Source organism: Jaculus jaculus, chromosome 1, assembly GCF_020740685.1.
Source record: "Jaculus jaculus isolate mJacJac1 chromosome 1, mJacJac1.mat.Y.cur, whole genome shotgun sequence".
NCBI classification, from domain to species: Eukaryota; Metazoa; Chordata; class Mammalia; order Rodentia; family Dipodidae; genus Jaculus; species Jaculus jaculus.
Genome location: NC_059102.1, coordinates 248,273,229 through 248,290,249, shown reverse-complemented (window position 1 = coordinate 248,290,249; position 17,021 = coordinate 248,273,229). Strand labels below are relative to the sequence as shown.

Here is a 17,021-nt window from a genome sequence, read left to right as displayed (position 1 = left end):
AGGCTTTCAGTGCCAGACTGGGAGTACTCAGGAGGTTTTTCAGAAACTTTTAGATCACCTATGCACATCTTGAGCTGAGAAATTTCAACTCTGAGCTTGTTCTTTTTTTTTCTTTTCCTTTTATCCAGAGATGGTAGAAGCAACCAACCAACATCATTCATTGTATTTCTTTCTTTTTTTTTTAATTTTTTTTTTTGCCTTTTAAAATGTATTTAATATAAGGGAATAACAGTACAAATGTTGTGGTACTGAAAGAATCCAAATTTCTCAAGGTGTTAATTTTTTTTTTTTTTTTTTTTTTTTTTTTTTTGGTTTTTCGAGGTAGGGTCTCACTCTGGCTCAGGCTGACCTGAAATTCACTATGTAGTCTCAGGGTGGCCTCAAACTCTCGGCGATCCTCCTACCTCTGCCTCCCAAGTGCTGGGATTAAAGGCGTGCGCCACCACACCCGGCTACAAGGTGTTAATTTTTATAAACAATTCTTCAATTAAAATAAAACAGTATCTTGATACATGGATGTTCTACTAAGCAAGATCTAAAAAAATTATAAACCAAGTAAGATAACATTTCCAATGTTCACAAAGAAGCAACCTGTACAATTCCTGTGATAAAATGTGTCCTGGTACACAATTATGAGCTCTGTAAAAATGTATGTTTTCTAAAATTTGGGTGATTAGGGAAGCACATACAGGTTTCAATTTCCTAAAAAGAATACTTGCGGTAAGCCATTTTACGACTATCTATGCACTGACATTTTTGTTCCTCTGGAAAAGAAAAAGGAATTTCATTAACATTGTAATTTATTTTAATGCAAAAATATACATGTGAATATTTAGCTTCCTGAGCGACCAGTCATACAAACATGATATAATGAGAAAAGTCTAATTTGTTTAGAATAGTAGACATGTAATGTATTCTTGATTAGGATTAAACTCAAGAGAAATGTCACAGAATTTATCCTTCAATAAGTTAGCCATTATGGCCTATCCTCAAACATAACCAAGATCCTTTCTCTAATAAAATCAATCATGGAAACGTTGTATTTTTAAATTTATTAACAAAATAAAACAGCCATTTCAGACTACTAACTTGGATGTTTTCTATCACACACACACACCAAAATGAAGAAATTTATTGCAATACAAAAGGATAATCAGTAATTAAAGTACTTCTTTATAATACAACCAATCTGTACAATTTGCCATTTCAAAATTGCCTGAAATGATTAGGAATTGTACTTATTTTGAAAAACAAAAAAAAACCTTTCCTCTTTATAAAACCCTGAGGTGGAAGGTTATCAATGTAATAAAACTAGAACCACAATTCTTATTTCTGTATGAAATTGTATTAAGTTTTTTTTAAAAAAAATTATATAGAGGACACAATGTCTGTAATGCTGGAATGTAGAGGCATGGATACTTTTGACATACCTCTCATCCCGAGCATGCAGGTGCAGCCACAGCAATGGCCAATGCTACCTGGATGGATAATCCAGAGGACCCCTGGCCAAGTGATCTCAGTCATGCTAACATTTCTTACAGTATTCCCTCAACTTCATAATCTACCTTCTGGTCTTTTGGACAATATTCAGCCTGAGCAAAGCCTTTCTGATAATGAGCCATCACAGGGTTAATAGTGACCTAAAGATTAAGATTGTACTGACCTTGGCTTATTACCTTGCTAGGAAGCCACAACAGAAACTGCTTCAACAAATTGAGAAAGAGGTTTAATGCAATGTTTGTAGCTATAAGGCCTGGAGTGACCACCCCACTACACACACTCAGTCGACCTTGACACCAGCCTCATAAATAGCAAGGATGTTGTAACTCAGATGACGCCTTGAACTTGTGGAATGTTCTACAGTGGGCTTGGCCTGACAGGAAAGGCCTTCATCACAAGTTAAGCTCATGGCTACTTTTGCTGAAATGACACCTTGCATGAGGATGAAAACATTCACAGAAGAGGGATTATCCCATGCCAGCTTCATGCTGGTGTTGGGCATGAGATGAAGCAATTTGTTGATGCAAAAAGACAGACCTTGGATAAACATGGACCCCCTATATGTCTGTATCTTAAGGAGTTGAGGGTGGATGGAATTTTCCAAATTCATGTAAGGCTGCTAATACTAGGGGAAGGCAGACCCGACTTTCCCTTACTGCCATTAAACTATCCAAGCCAATCAAGCGAAGATTCTTGGATTATTGTGATACTGAATGCCCAAAGGTTGTGTCCCATGCTACAGAGGACATAAACCTTTTGAAGGTTTCTTCAGAATCTTCTACTGTTGACATGGGAGGCATCTACTTTTGACAGCATAATTAGAAAAAAAAATTGTAAAGAAATGTGGTTAATTTGTAAAACTGCTTGTAGAGTTTTTCAAAATATTTCCAGACAACCTTAGTCAACAGGGCCTGAAATGGCCCTAGTCATGTCCTAGGAATACTATTAGTGTCGAGATGAGCGCCATTTTCCATCTCTGCTACTGTCCCATCTGTTATCATAGTCATGGCTCCAGCCGTCATGATTTCTGTCTTCATAGAAGAAATCATCTCTGCCTCCCCTGAAATGATAGTCAGACCCATGATCAGTGTAACGCTGCTCACGGCTATGGTGTCTATCTGCTAGGTAGGGGTGAGAATTCTGTCTGGGTTTACGCAGTGATGACGGTGTATCCTGGCGCCAATGGGAGCTTGAAGACTGGTTCAAAGTATGATTATGTGACTGAGTTGATGGTGAAAATCCTGACTGATCCACATGTGGAGAGCCAAATTTCCCAACATATGACATCGGTCTCAAAACACTGTTCATCACTGCCTGTCTCTGATAATTTTCCGGAGAAGAGAATGACCTCTGAATTATCTGTGATGATGGAGTCATATTATCCACAGTCCTTTCATATCTGCTGCTAGGAGATGTGGTGGTAAGGGCTTGAATTTCCAACATGATGCTGGGGATATGATAAACCAACATCCTGAGATGTATGACTACTTCCTGATCTAAACTGAATTTTGATGGGCCTCCCAAAAAGCTTGATTCGATTTAGTAGATTCATTGCATAAGGAACAGATACTTCATGTTTGAAATTCACAAATGCAAACTGCTTGGGTTTACCATCTTTATCTTTTGGAATTTTCACACTTATTACTGGTCCAGCCTGATGGAACAGCTCGAACAGTAGCTCCTCGGTCACTTTGGTGACCAGGTTGCCCACAAAGAGAGTGCGATCCTCCCCATCTCCCCGCCTGCGCCCCAGGGTCGCGGCCCACGGCCTCCACTGCGCACTCTCGGAAGCCCTCCACGTCCCTCGCCCCCCAACGTCACCACGTCAACGTCCGTCTCGCTTGCTCTCCCCGGAAGTTGGGGCGCGCCCGACTGCCTTTTTTTTTTTTCTAATTTTTATTAGCATTTTCGATGATTATAAAAAAATCCCATGTTAATTCCCCCCTCCCCCCCACTTTCTCCTTTGAAATTCCATTCTCCATCATATTGCCTCCCCATAACAATCATTGTACTTACATATATACAATATCAACCTTTTAAGTACCCTCCTCCCTTTCCCTTCCCTTTATGTCTCCTTTTTAACTTACTGGCCTCTGCTACTAAGTATTTTCATTCTCATGCATAAGCCCAGTCATCTGTAGCTAGGATCCACATATGAGAGAGAACATGTGGCGTTTGGCTTTCTGGGCCTGGGTTACCTCACTTAGTATAATCCTTTCCAGGTCCATCCATTTTTCTGCAAATTTTATAACTTCATTTTTCTTTACTGCTGAGTAGAACTCCATTGTATAAATGTGCCACATCTTCATTATCCACTCATCAGTTGAGGAACATGTAGGCTGGTTCCATTTCCCAGCTATTATAAATTGAGCAACAATAAACATGGTTGAGCACATACTTCTAAGGGAATGAGATGAGTCCTTAGGATATATGCCTAGGTGTGCTATAGCTGGGTCATATGGTAGAAAAATCGTCAGCTGTTTTAGGAACCTCCACACTGATTTCCACAAGGACTGGACCAGATTGCATTCCCACCAGCAGTGTAGAAGGGATCCTCTTTTTCCACATCCCTGCCAACATTTATGATCATTTGTTTTCATGATGGTGGCCAATCTGACAGGAGTGAGATGGAATCTCAATGTAGTTTGAATCTGCATTTCCCTGATGACTAGTGACGTAGAACATTTTTTTAGATGCTTATATGCCATTCGTATTTCTTCCTCTGAGAATGCACTATTCAGCTCCATAGCCCATTTTTTGACTGCTTGTTTGATTCCTTATTATTTAACTTTTTGAGTTCTTTGTATATCCTAGATATTAATCCTCTATCAGATATATAGCTGGAGAAGATTTTTTCCCATTCTGTAGGTTGCCTCTTTGCTTTATTCACTGTGACCTTTGCAGTGCAAAATCTTTGTAATTTCATGAGGTCCCAGTGATTAATCTGTGGTGTTATTGCCTGAGCAATTGGGGTTGTATTCAGAAAGTCTTTGCCAAAACCAATATGTTGGAGGGTTTCCCCTACATTTTCCTCTAGCAGTTTCAGAGTTTCAGGTCTGATGTTAAGGTCTTTAATCCATTTAGACTTAATTCTTGTGCATGGCGAGAGAGAAGAATCTATTTTCATCCTTCTGCAGATATATATCCAGTTGTCCCAACACTATTTGCTGAAGAGGCTGTCTTTTCTCCAATGAGTATTTTGGGCATTTTTATCAAATATCAGGTGGCTATAGCTACTTGGGCTTACATCTGGGTCCTCTATTCTGTTCCACTGATCTACATGTCTGTTTTTGTGCCAGTACCACGCTGTTTTTGTTACTATGGCTCTGTAGTATAGGTTAAAATCAGGTATGGTGATACCACCAGTCTTATTTTTGTTGCTCAGTATTATTTTAGATATTCGAGGGTTTTTGTGATTCCAAATGAATTTTTGGATTGTTTTTTCTATTTCCATGAAGAATGCTTTTGGAATTTTGATAGGGATTGGATTAAATGTGTAGATTGCTTTTGGTAAGATTGCCATTTTAACAATATTGATTCTTCCAATCCAGGAACAAGGGATGTTTCTCCACTTTCTAGTGTCTTCTGCAATTTCTCGCATGAGTGTTTTAAAGTTCTCATTGTAGAGATTCTTTACTTCCTTGGTTAGGTTTATTCCAAGGTACTTTTTTTTTTTTTTTTTGATGCAATTGTGAATGGGAGTGATTCTCTGACTTCATCCTCTATGTGTCTGTTGTTAGCATATATGAAGGCTACTGATTTCTGTGTATTTATTTTGTGTCCTGCTACATGGCTGTAGGTTTTGATCAGCTCTAACAGTTTGCTAGTAGAGTCTTTAGGGTCCTTTATGTATAGAATCATGCCATCTGCAAATAATGATAACTTGATTTCTTCCTTTCCAATTTGTATCCCTTTTATGTGTGTCTCTTGCCTTATTGCTATGGCTAAGACTTCCAAAACTATATTAAATAAAAGTGGAGACAGTGGACACCCTTGTCTTGTTCCTGATTTTAGTGGAAAAGCTTCCAGTTTTTCCCCATTTAGTAACATGTTGGCTGTAGGCTTGTCATAAATAGCTTTTATTATATTGAGATATGTTCCTTCTATTCCCAGTCTCTGTAGGACTTTTATCATGAAGGGATGTTGGATTTTGTCAAATGCTTTCTCTGCCTCCAATGAGATGATCATGTGATTGTTGTCCTTCAACCCATTTATATAATGTATTACATTTATAGATTTGCGTATATTGAACCATCCCTGCATCTCTGGGATAAAGCCTACTTGGTCAGGGTGAATGATCTTTTTGATATATTCTTGTATTCTATTTGCCAATATTTTGTTGAGAATTTTTGCATCTATGTTCATGAGGGAGATTGGTCTGTAATTTTCTTTTTTTGTTCTATCTTGCCTGGTTTTGGTATCAGGGTGATGCTAGCCTCATAGAAGGAGTTTGGTAGAATTCCTTCTTTTTTTATTTCCTGGAAAAGCTTAAGACGCAATGGTGTTAGCTCTTCCTTAAAGGTCTGGTAAAATTCAGCAGTGAATCCATCTGGGCCTGGACTTTTTTTAGTTGCGAGATTATTGATAACTGTTCAGATCTCCATGTTTGTTATAGGACTATTTAAGTGATTAATCTCATTTTGATTTAATTTAGGTAGGTCATATAAATCAAGGAAACCATCCATTTCTTTCAGAATTTCATACTTTGTGGAGTATATGCTTTTATAGTATGTCCCTATGATTTTTTGAATTTCTCTGGAATCTGTTGTGATGAAACCTTTTTCATCTCTGATTTTATTAATTTGTGTCTCTTCCCTCTTCCTTTTTCAGATTTGCTAAGTGTTTATCAATCTTGTTTATCCTTTCAAAGAACCAACTCTTTGTTTCATTAATTCTTTGGATTGTTTTTTTTTTGTTTCTATTTCATTAATTTCTGCCCTAATCTTTATTATTTCTTCCCGCCTACTGACTTTTGGTTTGCCTTGTTCTTCTTTTTCCAAGGCTTTATGGTGAAGCATTAGGTCGTTTACTTATGACCTTTCTAATTTCTTAATATAGGCACTTAAGGCTATAAATTTGCCTCTTAGAACTGCCTTCAATGTGTCCCAGAGATTTTGATATGTTGTGTTCTCATTATCGTTTGACTCCATAAACTTTTTGATTTCCTTCTTGATTTCTTCATTGACCCACTCATCATTTAGTAGTGTATTGTATAGTTTCCATGATTTTGTGGATGCTCTATAGCCTTTCTTGCTATTGATTTGTAGTTTAATTCCACTGTGGTCAGATAGAATGCAAGGAATTATTTCAATTTTCCTGAATTTGTTAAGACTTGCTTTGTGTCCTAATATATGGTCTATTTTAGAGAATGTTCCATGTGCTGCTGAAAAGAATGTATATTCTGCAGCCTTTGGATGAAAAGTCCTGTAGATATCTGTTAGGTCCATTCCTTCTATGACCTCATTTAGTCCAGATGCCTCTCTACTTATTTTTTCCTGGGATGACCTGTCCATTGATGAGAGTGGGGTGTTAAAGTCACCCACCACCACTATGTTTGGTGTTATCTGTGACCTTAGTTCTAATAGTGTTTGTTTCATGAATTTGGGAGCTCCCATGTTAGGTGCATATATGTTTAGGATTGTAATGTCCTCCTGTTGGAGTGTGCCCTTAATCAGTATAAAGTGACCTTCTTTATCTTTCTTGACTAACGTTGGACTAAAGTCTACCTTGTCAGATATTAGGATAGCAACCCCTGCTTGTTTTCTAGGCCCATTTGCTTGAAACACCATCTTCCAACCTTGCACCCTAAGATAATGTCTATCCTTTGTAGAAAGGTGTGTTTCTTGGAGACAACAAATTGTAGGATCCTGCTTTTAAACCCAGTCTGCAAACCTTGTCTTTTCATTGGGGCATTGAGGCCGTTGATATTAAGAGATATTATTGAAAGGTGTGTATTTATGTTTGCCATTTTATGTGTGTGTGTGTGGTTCCAGTTCTACCTGTGCTCTCTTGTGTCACTAGTATTTGAGTATTGCTTGTTTTTTTTTTTAATTTTAATTTTTATTTATTTATTTGACAGCAACAGGCAGAGAGAGAAAGAGGCAGATAGAGAGAGAGAATGGGCACGCCAGGGCTTCCAGCCACTGCAAACGAACTCCAGACGCGTGCGCCCCCTTGTGCATCTGGCTAACGTGGAGCCTGGGGAACTGAGCCTCGAACCGGGGTCCTTAGGCTTCACAGGCAAGCACTTAACCACTAAGCCATCTCTCCAGCCTGAGTATTGCTTGTTTTTGCTAGGTTCCTTATATGTGTGCTTTTCCTTTTCTTCAGCATGGAGGATTCTATCAAGTATTTTCTGTAGAGCTGGTTTTGTCTTCAAATACTCCTTTAACCTGCTTTTGTCATGGAATGTCCTTATTTCTCCGTCTATTTGAATGGATAACTTTGCAGGATAAAGTAACCTTGGTTGACAGTTGTTATCTTTCAGAACTTGGAATATGTCACTCCAAACCCTTCTGGTTTTAAAAGTTTGTGTTGAATAATCTGCTGTAATCCTGATGGGCTTGCTTTTGTAGGTAACTTGATTTTTCTCTCTAACTGCTTTCAGTATTTTTTCTTTAGTTTGTGTGTTTGGTAGTTTGATTATAATATGACGAGGAGAGGTTCTTTCCAGGTTTTGTCTGGCTAATGTTCTAAAGGCTTCCTGTATCTGCATTGGCACTTCTTTCCCACTTTGGGGGAAATTTTCTTCTATGATTTTGTTGAAGACACCTACTATCCTTTTGGAGTGGAATTCTTCTCCTTCTACTATGCCCTGAATTCTTATATTGGATCTTTTCATAGTGTCCTGAATATCTTGAAATTCCCACTCATACTTTTCTATAAGTTTGTCTTTCTCTTTGTTGGACTGTATTTGATCTGCCACCTGGTCTTCTAGCTTAGATATTCTGTCCTCTCCTTCATCCATTCTACTGGTGAGGTTTTCTACAGAGTTTTTTAATTCATTAACTGTGTTCTTCATTGCTAGTAATTCTGACTGGTTTTTCTTTATTATTTCTATTTCCTTATTTATGTCTTGTATTGCCTTCTTTATTTCATTAAATTGGTGTCCTGCATCTTCTTTGATTCCTTTGATTTCCTCTTTCAGTTCCTGTTTGACTCTTTTGATTTGTTCTCTGACTTCTTTGAACATATTTACAGTCATTCTTTTGAAATATTTCCCAGGCATTTCCTCTAACTCATTCTCACTGGAGGTCATTTCTGATGCATTAATACTTTTAGGTGTATTTATATCGTCTTGCCTTCTAGTGTTCCTTGTGTTATAATGTATATATTTTTGCATCTTGGATTAAGTTAATGCTTGGATTTTCTAGCTAGCTGTGTATTCTTAGCTGTATCCAGTTGATTTGATGTTATATATTTTCAGGGTAGGAGCTTAAGGTATTAGGTGTGGCTCTTAAGACTCTCAGAGTATCTACAAAGGTGCTCCTAGGGGTTGAGTTTCCTTGCTATGGGAGCATTCAAGTAGGCTGAGTGGAATAAAATACAGGTAGATTCTAAAAGTTAACTAAACACTGTATACATTCAATCAAAAACAGCCCCAATTATGTATGCCAGAGTAGATATTATTACAACCAGATCCTCTATCAACATAGAGGTTAAGATTTCTGGTCTGTTGAGGGATCCAAGTCAGCTTGTGACCAAGTGAGACCCTTCCCTGGTGCAATCCCAGTTACCTTGGATGATTTTTGTCTCAGTCAAGTTGCTGCCTGGTCGTCGGGCTGCTGTTCTGATTTCTGGAGCTGGGCACTGGGTTTTCCTGCGGGGCAACCAAGCCTGGCAACTGTGGCCCTGCAGATCCCCCCCCACCCCCCGCTGGAACTGCTTGCTGCTAAAGCTGCCTCTGCTGGGTCTGTCAGCTGCTGAAGCTGCTGCTGCTGGACCCACCGCTGCTGCTGCCTCTGTTGCTGCTGCTGCTGTAGCTGCCACTTCTGGAGCCACTGCTGCTGCTGAAGCTGCTGCTGCTGGGTCTTCGCTGCTGCCGCTCCTGGGTCTGCCGCTGCTGCTGCTCCTGGGTCTGCTGCTCTTGGGGCCTCTGTTACCGGTGCCAGAGCTGCTGGGTCCCGCTGTCGCCCCAAGTTGGTGTGGCCGGTCCGGGACCACTGCTTTGTTTGCTGGAGCTGGGCTCAGGCAGTGGGGGAGGGGAGGGAGCCACAGCTGCTCTGGTTCTCTCGCTGCTCTACATGTTCCTCTACCTCGCGGTCTGCTCCTCCGCTGCTCACCGCTGCTCTCCCTTCATGTTTCCTGAGTTGCAGAGAGCATGGTGTGAGGGGAAGCTACCGCACCTGGCTTTTCCTGTGGCTGGAGCCGAGCCTGGCGGCTTTCTGGTGCGCTGCTGCTGTGGTTGCCGGAGTTTCTGGGGCCGCTTTTGCCGGCCTGTGCGGGCTCTGGATGCTCTGGATCTCTTCTACTTCTCTGCTGCTGCTTCAATTTCCTATACACTTCACTTTTTAGTAAAAGTGTGTATTTTGCTGGGTTTTTTTTGGTCTTTTTTCCCCCTAGGCTGCTTTGGCGTGGTACCTACGCCACCATCTTAACCAGAAGTCTGTATTTCTTATTTTTCCACAAATATTCAAAAGGTTGATATAGTGAGTCACTAAATTCCTTTTTCCCAAGAAATTAATCATGGCCACCACATGCATCTATCTCAGATAGTTCTCTTTTTAAAATTTTTTTGTTTATTTTTATTTATTTATTTGAGAGTGACAGAGAGAGAGGCAGATATATAGAGAGAATGGGCATGCCAGGGCCTCCAGCCACTGCAAACTCCAGACGCATGCACCCCCTTGTGCATCTGGCTAACGTGGGTACTGGGGAATTGAGCCTCGAACCAGGGTCCTTAGGCTTCACAAGCAAGTGCTTAACCACTAAGCCATCTCTTCAGCCCTGATAGTTCTTAAATCACTCAAAAGTAAATTATAAGAAAATAAAAAGATCAATAAATAGGTCAAGTTCTAGTGTTGCTGGGACAAAGCAGCTGATGGGGAGTACATTTTTTGTTTTTGGCTTACAGTCTCCAGGGAAAGCTTCATGATGGTACAGGAAAGCATGGCATGAGCAGAGGCTGGACATCACCTCTGCCACAGCAGGTAGACAACAGCAGCAGGAGAGTAAGCCAACTAGCTCTGGCAAACTGGGGGCTAATAGACTTCAAGATCCACCCCCAGTGAGATACCTCCTCCATCAAGGGTCCATCTCTCAAACTGATACCAGCAGGGGACTAAGCATTCAGAACACATGAGTTTATAGGGAGTATCTGATTCAAACCACAGCTTAAATTAGAGATTATCAGGGCTCTCCTTGCTCCCAGGAAAATCTTTAGTAGCACTAAAGTTGGAGAAACAGCTCCAGATAATATCAAGCCCACTAGAAAAATTCATCCTTTCAATTGTTTCTTTAGAACCACCACTCATAGCACAGTCTGATTAGTGAGGCTCTCTAAAGGAACAGAGCTAGTAGAATATTCATTCTATGCATCATAAAGGGGATGTAAGCTGGGTGTGGTGGCACACACTTTAATCGGTTGAGTGGGAGGATTGCTGTTGTGTTGCAATTACCTTCATTTGCTAGAACAAAGCACACTGCCAGAAGCAGTTGATGGGAGGAGAGTTGTTTATTTTGGATTACAGTGTTGTAAGGAAGCTCCACGATGGCAGGAGAAAGAGGGTACAGCAAAGGCTGGACATCACCTCCTGGCCATCAGCAGGTGGACAACAACAGCAGGAGAATGAGCCAAATTCTGGCAAGGGAGAGCTGGCTATAACATCTCTCAGCCTGCCCTCAACAACACACCTCCTCTACGCAAGGCTACATCTCCCAAATTACCATCAGCTGGGGATCAAGCATTCAGAACACATGAGTTTATATGGGAGGCACCTAATTGCAACCACCACATGTGGATTCTAGACAAGCATGGTATACAAAGTGAGACCCTGCTTCAAAAAAAAACTTTGTAAGGGCTGGAGAGATGGCTTAGTGGTTAAGACGTTTGTCTGTAAAGCCAAAGGACCTCAGTTCAATTCCCCAGGACCCATGTAAGCCAGATGTACAAGGTGGCGCATGCGTCTGGAGTTGGTTTGCTAGAGGCTCTGGCACACCCATTCTCTCTGTCTCTGTCTGTTTGTCTGCCTCTCTCAAATAAATAAATAACTTTTTTTTTTAAAAAAAAAGCAGGGTAACAGATTTCTTAGATTAATTCATAGGATATGAGCTGGGCAGTCCTACAATAGCTGTCAGCAGACTGGAGAGTCAGAGAACCTGGAAACTGCTCAGTCTACAAGTTGGATACCTCAGCAGTCCCAACCTGGCACTGAAGACCTGAAGGATTTGTAAAGAGGGGCTGGTCTTCAGTCCATGTTGGAAGGCTGGTGAAGCTGGGTTCCAATGTCCCCAAACGCTGGTGGCACAACCCTTCTGTACACACCAGCAAGTAGAGCAGACAGCCAGGCAAAGGGCACTGAATTGTCTTGAAGATTCTTTCTATGTAGTTCACCACTGAAAGGGCTGCCCTTATCTCCCTGGTTAGTTAATCCTTCCTGGAAATGCCTTCATGGATCCATCCAAGAATGTCTCTTACTTGATTCCTAATCTGATCAACAGAGCTTAACCCTCATGTGAAGTAACCAGTTTTATGAGCCAAACAGATTTGCTGTGTGTTAAGGATTAGCTCTTGGGCTCAAAGATTGTGACTTGTATTCTCATTGGTTACAAGAGACAAACAATAATAGTCATGTAAGAAATTAGAATAGGGACAGGCTTTGGTGGCACATGCCTTTAATCCCAGCACTCGAGAGGCAGAGGTAGGAGGATCACTGTGAGTTCAAAGCCAACCTGAGACTACATAATGAATTTCAGATCAGCCTGGGCTATCCCAAAAAACAAACAAACAAAAAATAAAAATATGATGATGGTCTATTTTTAATGTATATAAATACGTCACATAAGACTTGAGTTTAGGGGCTGGAGAGGTAGCTCAGTGGTTAAGTTGCTTGCTTGCAAAGCCTGATGGCCTGGGTTCAATTCCCCAGTAGTCACATAAAGCCAGATGTATAAAGTAGTACATGCACCTGGAGTTTGTTTGCAATGCCAGGAGGCCCTGGCATGCCTATTCTCTCTCTGCCTACAAATAAATAAAATATTAAAAAACTAAAAGAGACTTGAGTTTACAAGTTTAACAAACAGGGGGCATTAGCTCCCTGCCATTTGATTCCTTTGTCCATACTGCAAATTTCCTTACAGGCTGCTTTGTGGTTCAGTGTAAAGGGTCTACAGATATCCAAGCCCCAAGATATAGATAAAAACCTATGACTGGTGCCTGAATTTGGCCATTTCCTTCTTACAGCATAAGATTCTTAGGAAAACCATAATTTCTTGGGCTTCATTGTTTCAATAGTCTAAATAGCCAAAGGAAATGGTACTAGTGTCTACAGAATATGTTCTTTTCTGTCAAACCAGTTACAGTGTCTATCATATTGATAAAGGAATTTGGGGTATCTTTGAGAGTGATGGGGCTATTTTTGGCTCTTAATTGGGCATTAGGGTGCCAGATGGTCACACAAAACTTTTACTGAGTCAGTGGCCTCAAGATTTTGTCTTAAGAATTCAATTAATAAAATCCACAGACCACAGAGGACGAAGTTTAGAATGATTTTACTGGGCTGGAGAGATGGCTTAGCGGTTAAGCACTTGCCTATGAAGCCTAAGGACCTCAGTTCGAGGCTCAATTTCCCAGGACCCACGTTAGCCAGATGCACAAGAGGGCACATGAGTCTGGAGTTCGTTTGCAGTGGCTAGAGGCCCTGGCGTGACCATTCTCTCTCTCTCTCTCTGTCTATCTGCCTCTTTCTCTGTCTGTCACTCTCAAACAAATAAATTAAAATAAACAATTTTTTTTAAAAAAAAGAATGATTTTATTATAGAACCTAAGACAAGGAAAGAAGGTAGAACTCCTGCTGTAAGGCAAGAAAGGGTCCTCAGAAATTGGAAAGCCTACTTGGTATTTCTGATTGGGGTTTTTCATGGGAATTTACTGCTTGCAAGCTGAGCTCATCAGTCTACCCCTCATGTCAGGTATCCAAGCCCCATCTCTTAGAAGAGGGTAATCTTCCAGGAATCTTCTTAGGAGGCAGAACTTCCTTTAGGGAAGAAGAGATAAGGGAAGACCAGACCCTTCTTCTAAGACTCTGACCATCAAAGTGGAAGCTGTAGGACTCTTGTAGGGAAAAAGAGATAACAGAGAAACCTCATCCCCTTACATGCTCAAGGACATTTCCTGCTTTTAGTTTACCTAGTTTTTTTTTTTTTAATAATTTTTATTAGCATTTTCCATGATTATAAAAACATACCCCATGGTAATTCCCTCCCTCCCCTCACCCCTAGTTTACCTAGTTTTTTAAGGTAGGGTCTTGCTCTAGCCTAGGCTTACCTGGAATTCACTATGTAGTCTCAGGCTGGCTTTGAAATGATGGTCCTTCTACCTCTGCCTCCCAAGTGCTGGGATTAAAGGCGTGTGCGACCACACCTAGCCAGGTTTTTATATCTTAAGAACAAGACTGATTGGTTTCCATACATATGTAAGTTAGGTGTCAAGTTAAGATGAACCTAGTTTGTTAATTTGTACATATATGGAGGATCCTAATTAGCCAAGGCATTAGGAGTAAGAATGCAGCCTCAGTAAAAGCTCACTAAAAGTCTCAGGCAGGAAGAAGAACCAGGTATTTAAAAAAAGGGGGGGGGGGTGGAGATATGACTCAGTGGTTGAAAGTACTTCTTGTGCCAACATATCCAACACCCTGGCTCCTGAATTACTGCCCACCTAAGAGTTGAGAAAGGCTTTGTTGCCCTCAAAGACACCCCAGATTCCCATATCACTTTGACTGAATGTCATAGCATATATGAACATGACACATTTTATCCGCTCAACACTCGGTGCACAACTTTTACTACATTTATTTATTTATTTATTTGAGAGCGACAGACACAGAGAGAAAGACAGATAGAGGAAGAGAGAGAGAATGGGCGCGCCAGGGCTTCCAGCCTCTGCAAACGAACTCCAGATGCGTGCGCCCCCTTGTGCATCTGGCTAACGTGGGACCTGGGGAACCGAGCCTCGAACCGGGGTCCTTAGGCTTCACAGGCAAACGCTTAACCGTGAAGCCATCTCTCCAGCCCAACTTTTACTACTTTTAATAAAGCTGTTATCAACATTTTCAAACATGAGTTTCTGAATCAAATACTTCCATTTTCTTGGGCTAAAAACTTGAAAGTAGAATTGCTGAGTCATGTGTGTGTTTAATTTTTAAAGAAAATGTCAAATAATCTTCCAAAATTATGATAGCATTTTGTTAGATAGATGATAGGCATTGCCAAGCTTGGAGGCCATTGAGGATGGACCCTTCCTTCATAATAAATATTAAACCATGATTCCCTTTACATAGTAACATAGAAAGGAAAATGTTGTAAACAGTTTCCAGTTTTCATGTTGCTAGGATGGAATCCAAACCAGCCACATATTACGGGAGGAAGGGACTTATTTTAAGCTTACAGTTCCAGGGGAAGTTCTAAGACATAAGAAGCTGGGTCCCCTTCATAAATCTAAGCAGAAAGCCTGGCATGGTGGCACTCAGGAGGCAGAGGTGGGAGGTTTGCTGTGAGATTGAGGCCACCCTGAGACTACATAGTGTATTCCAGGTCAACCTGAGCTAGAACAAGATCCTACCTTGAAAAATGAAACCAAATAACAAACAAAAAACCCAATAAATCCAAGCAGAAAGAGAAACCATCACCAGCCAGCAAAACAAAAGGAAGCAAGCAGGGATCCAGAGATCAAACATCTCTGCATACCTTTGGGCTGAACCCCAGGATCCATCCCTGGTGACATCTTCTCCAGCCAGGTAGTTGGAGACCAAGTTACAAGATTTAATAAAAACACCTCAGTCAGCTGGATGTGGTGGTGCACGCCTTTAATCCCAGCACTCGGGAGGCAGAGGTAGGAGGATCACAGTGAGTTCGAGGCCAACCTGAGACTACATAGTGAATTCCATGTCATCCTGAGCTAGAGTAAGACACTATCTTGAAAAAAAAAGAAGAAGAAGAAGAAGGGGAGGAGGAGGTTGTGGAAGAGGAAGAAGAAGAAGAAGAAGAAGAAGGAGGAGGAGGAGGAGGAGGAGGAGGAGGAGGAGGAGGAGGAGGAGGAGGAGGAGGAGGAGGAGGAGCAGCAGCAGCAGCAGCAGCAGCAGCAGCAGCAGCACTCTAGAAATGGGCAACAGAACATACCTAACCCTTAAGCCAGTAGCTCAGTTCCAACATGATTCTCTGCTTTCTTTCTTAAAAATTTTTTTTTAATATTTTATTTATTTATGTATTTGAGAAAGAGAAAGAGGCAGAGAGGACAAGAGAGAATGAGCACACCAGGGCCTCCAGCCACTGCAAACAAACTCCAGACACATACACCCCCTTGTGCATCTGGCGTATGTGGGTCCTGGAGAGTCAAACCAGGACTCTTTGGCTTTACAGGCAAACACCTTAACCACTAAGCCATCTCTCCAGTCCTCTCTGCTATCTTTTGTTCCCTTTTGAAAGTTCACAATCCTATTGCTGTAGACTCCACATGCTTAGGCTACAAGGACACTGAGAAATCAAACTGGAGCTGAGCTGAAAACTTCCTCCATGTAGACCAGCTAACAGAAAGCTGGCAAAAGCTACCCTGCATGCAGACCTATGGGAGAGAGAAGTCATCAGTGGAGATAAGTAACAGTGGACACTGCAAGCCTTAAGTTTGGCCAGCCAGGCCAACTGTGCCAGTGGGTGTAATAGTGACACAACATTTAGGAGGAAACCAAATGCTCACTGATTGGTCTGGCGACTTGCTCCACGGGAGGGAATACATGCCTGGTACAGAAAACTTACCATGGAGGTCATGAGCCTGCTACGCCAGCCGGTGTCTGGCTAAATGCATATGTTATGCTCACCAAACTGCCCAGTAAGCACATCTCTTAATGTTCATTACCATATATTAATGCTACTCTCACTTTTGGGTAAAAGAAGCTTCTCTTTTTAGATGGTGGTGACCTCTGGGAAGACTCAAAAAGCACCATATTGCTGAGAAGAAGTGACAGAGGCATGTTTAGCACTGAAACATCTCTATCAACCTTAGGATCCATTGAGAAGAGGTGGCAGAAAGGATGTAAGAACAAAATGAAAGATATGACTACTTACAATACAATCTTCCAAGCACAAAGTGATGTAGATGTCCATGACCTCACAATGCCTGGTACTACCTACACAGGACCCTCATAATAGGAGGAAACTATGATGATATCAAAATAAAAGAGAGACTAATTGAGAGGAGATATGAGGGAGAGTAGCTTTGTGAAGAGGAAAGTGGGGGAGGGGAGTGAGTTATCATGGTTTATTATCTCTAATTATGGAAGTTCTCAAAAAATATATTAAAATATTTTTTA

At 41.1% G+C, this 17,021-nt stretch overlaps 1 protein-coding gene across 1 annotated transcript; it reads right to left on the bottom strand.

Moving 5' to 3' along the window:
* Positions 1–2,445: 2,445 nt before the first annotated feature.
* On the bottom strand, positions 2,446–3,046 carry LOC101599545 (RNA-binding protein 7). The gene has a single exon (XM_004672196.2). It carries the CDS (start codon positions 2,968–2,970, stop codon positions 2,446–2,448), a length of 525 nt encoding a protein of 174 aa, XP_004672253.2. The 5' UTR covers positions 2,971–3,046.
* Positions 3,047–17,021: the final 13,975 nt, after the last annotated feature.

What these genes read in the sequence shown, in the direction of transcription:
- LOC101599545 (XM_004672196.2), bottom strand. Translation starts at nt 2,970, where the DNA reads ATGTTGGTTTATCATATCCCCAGCATCATGTTGGAAATTCAAGCCCTT.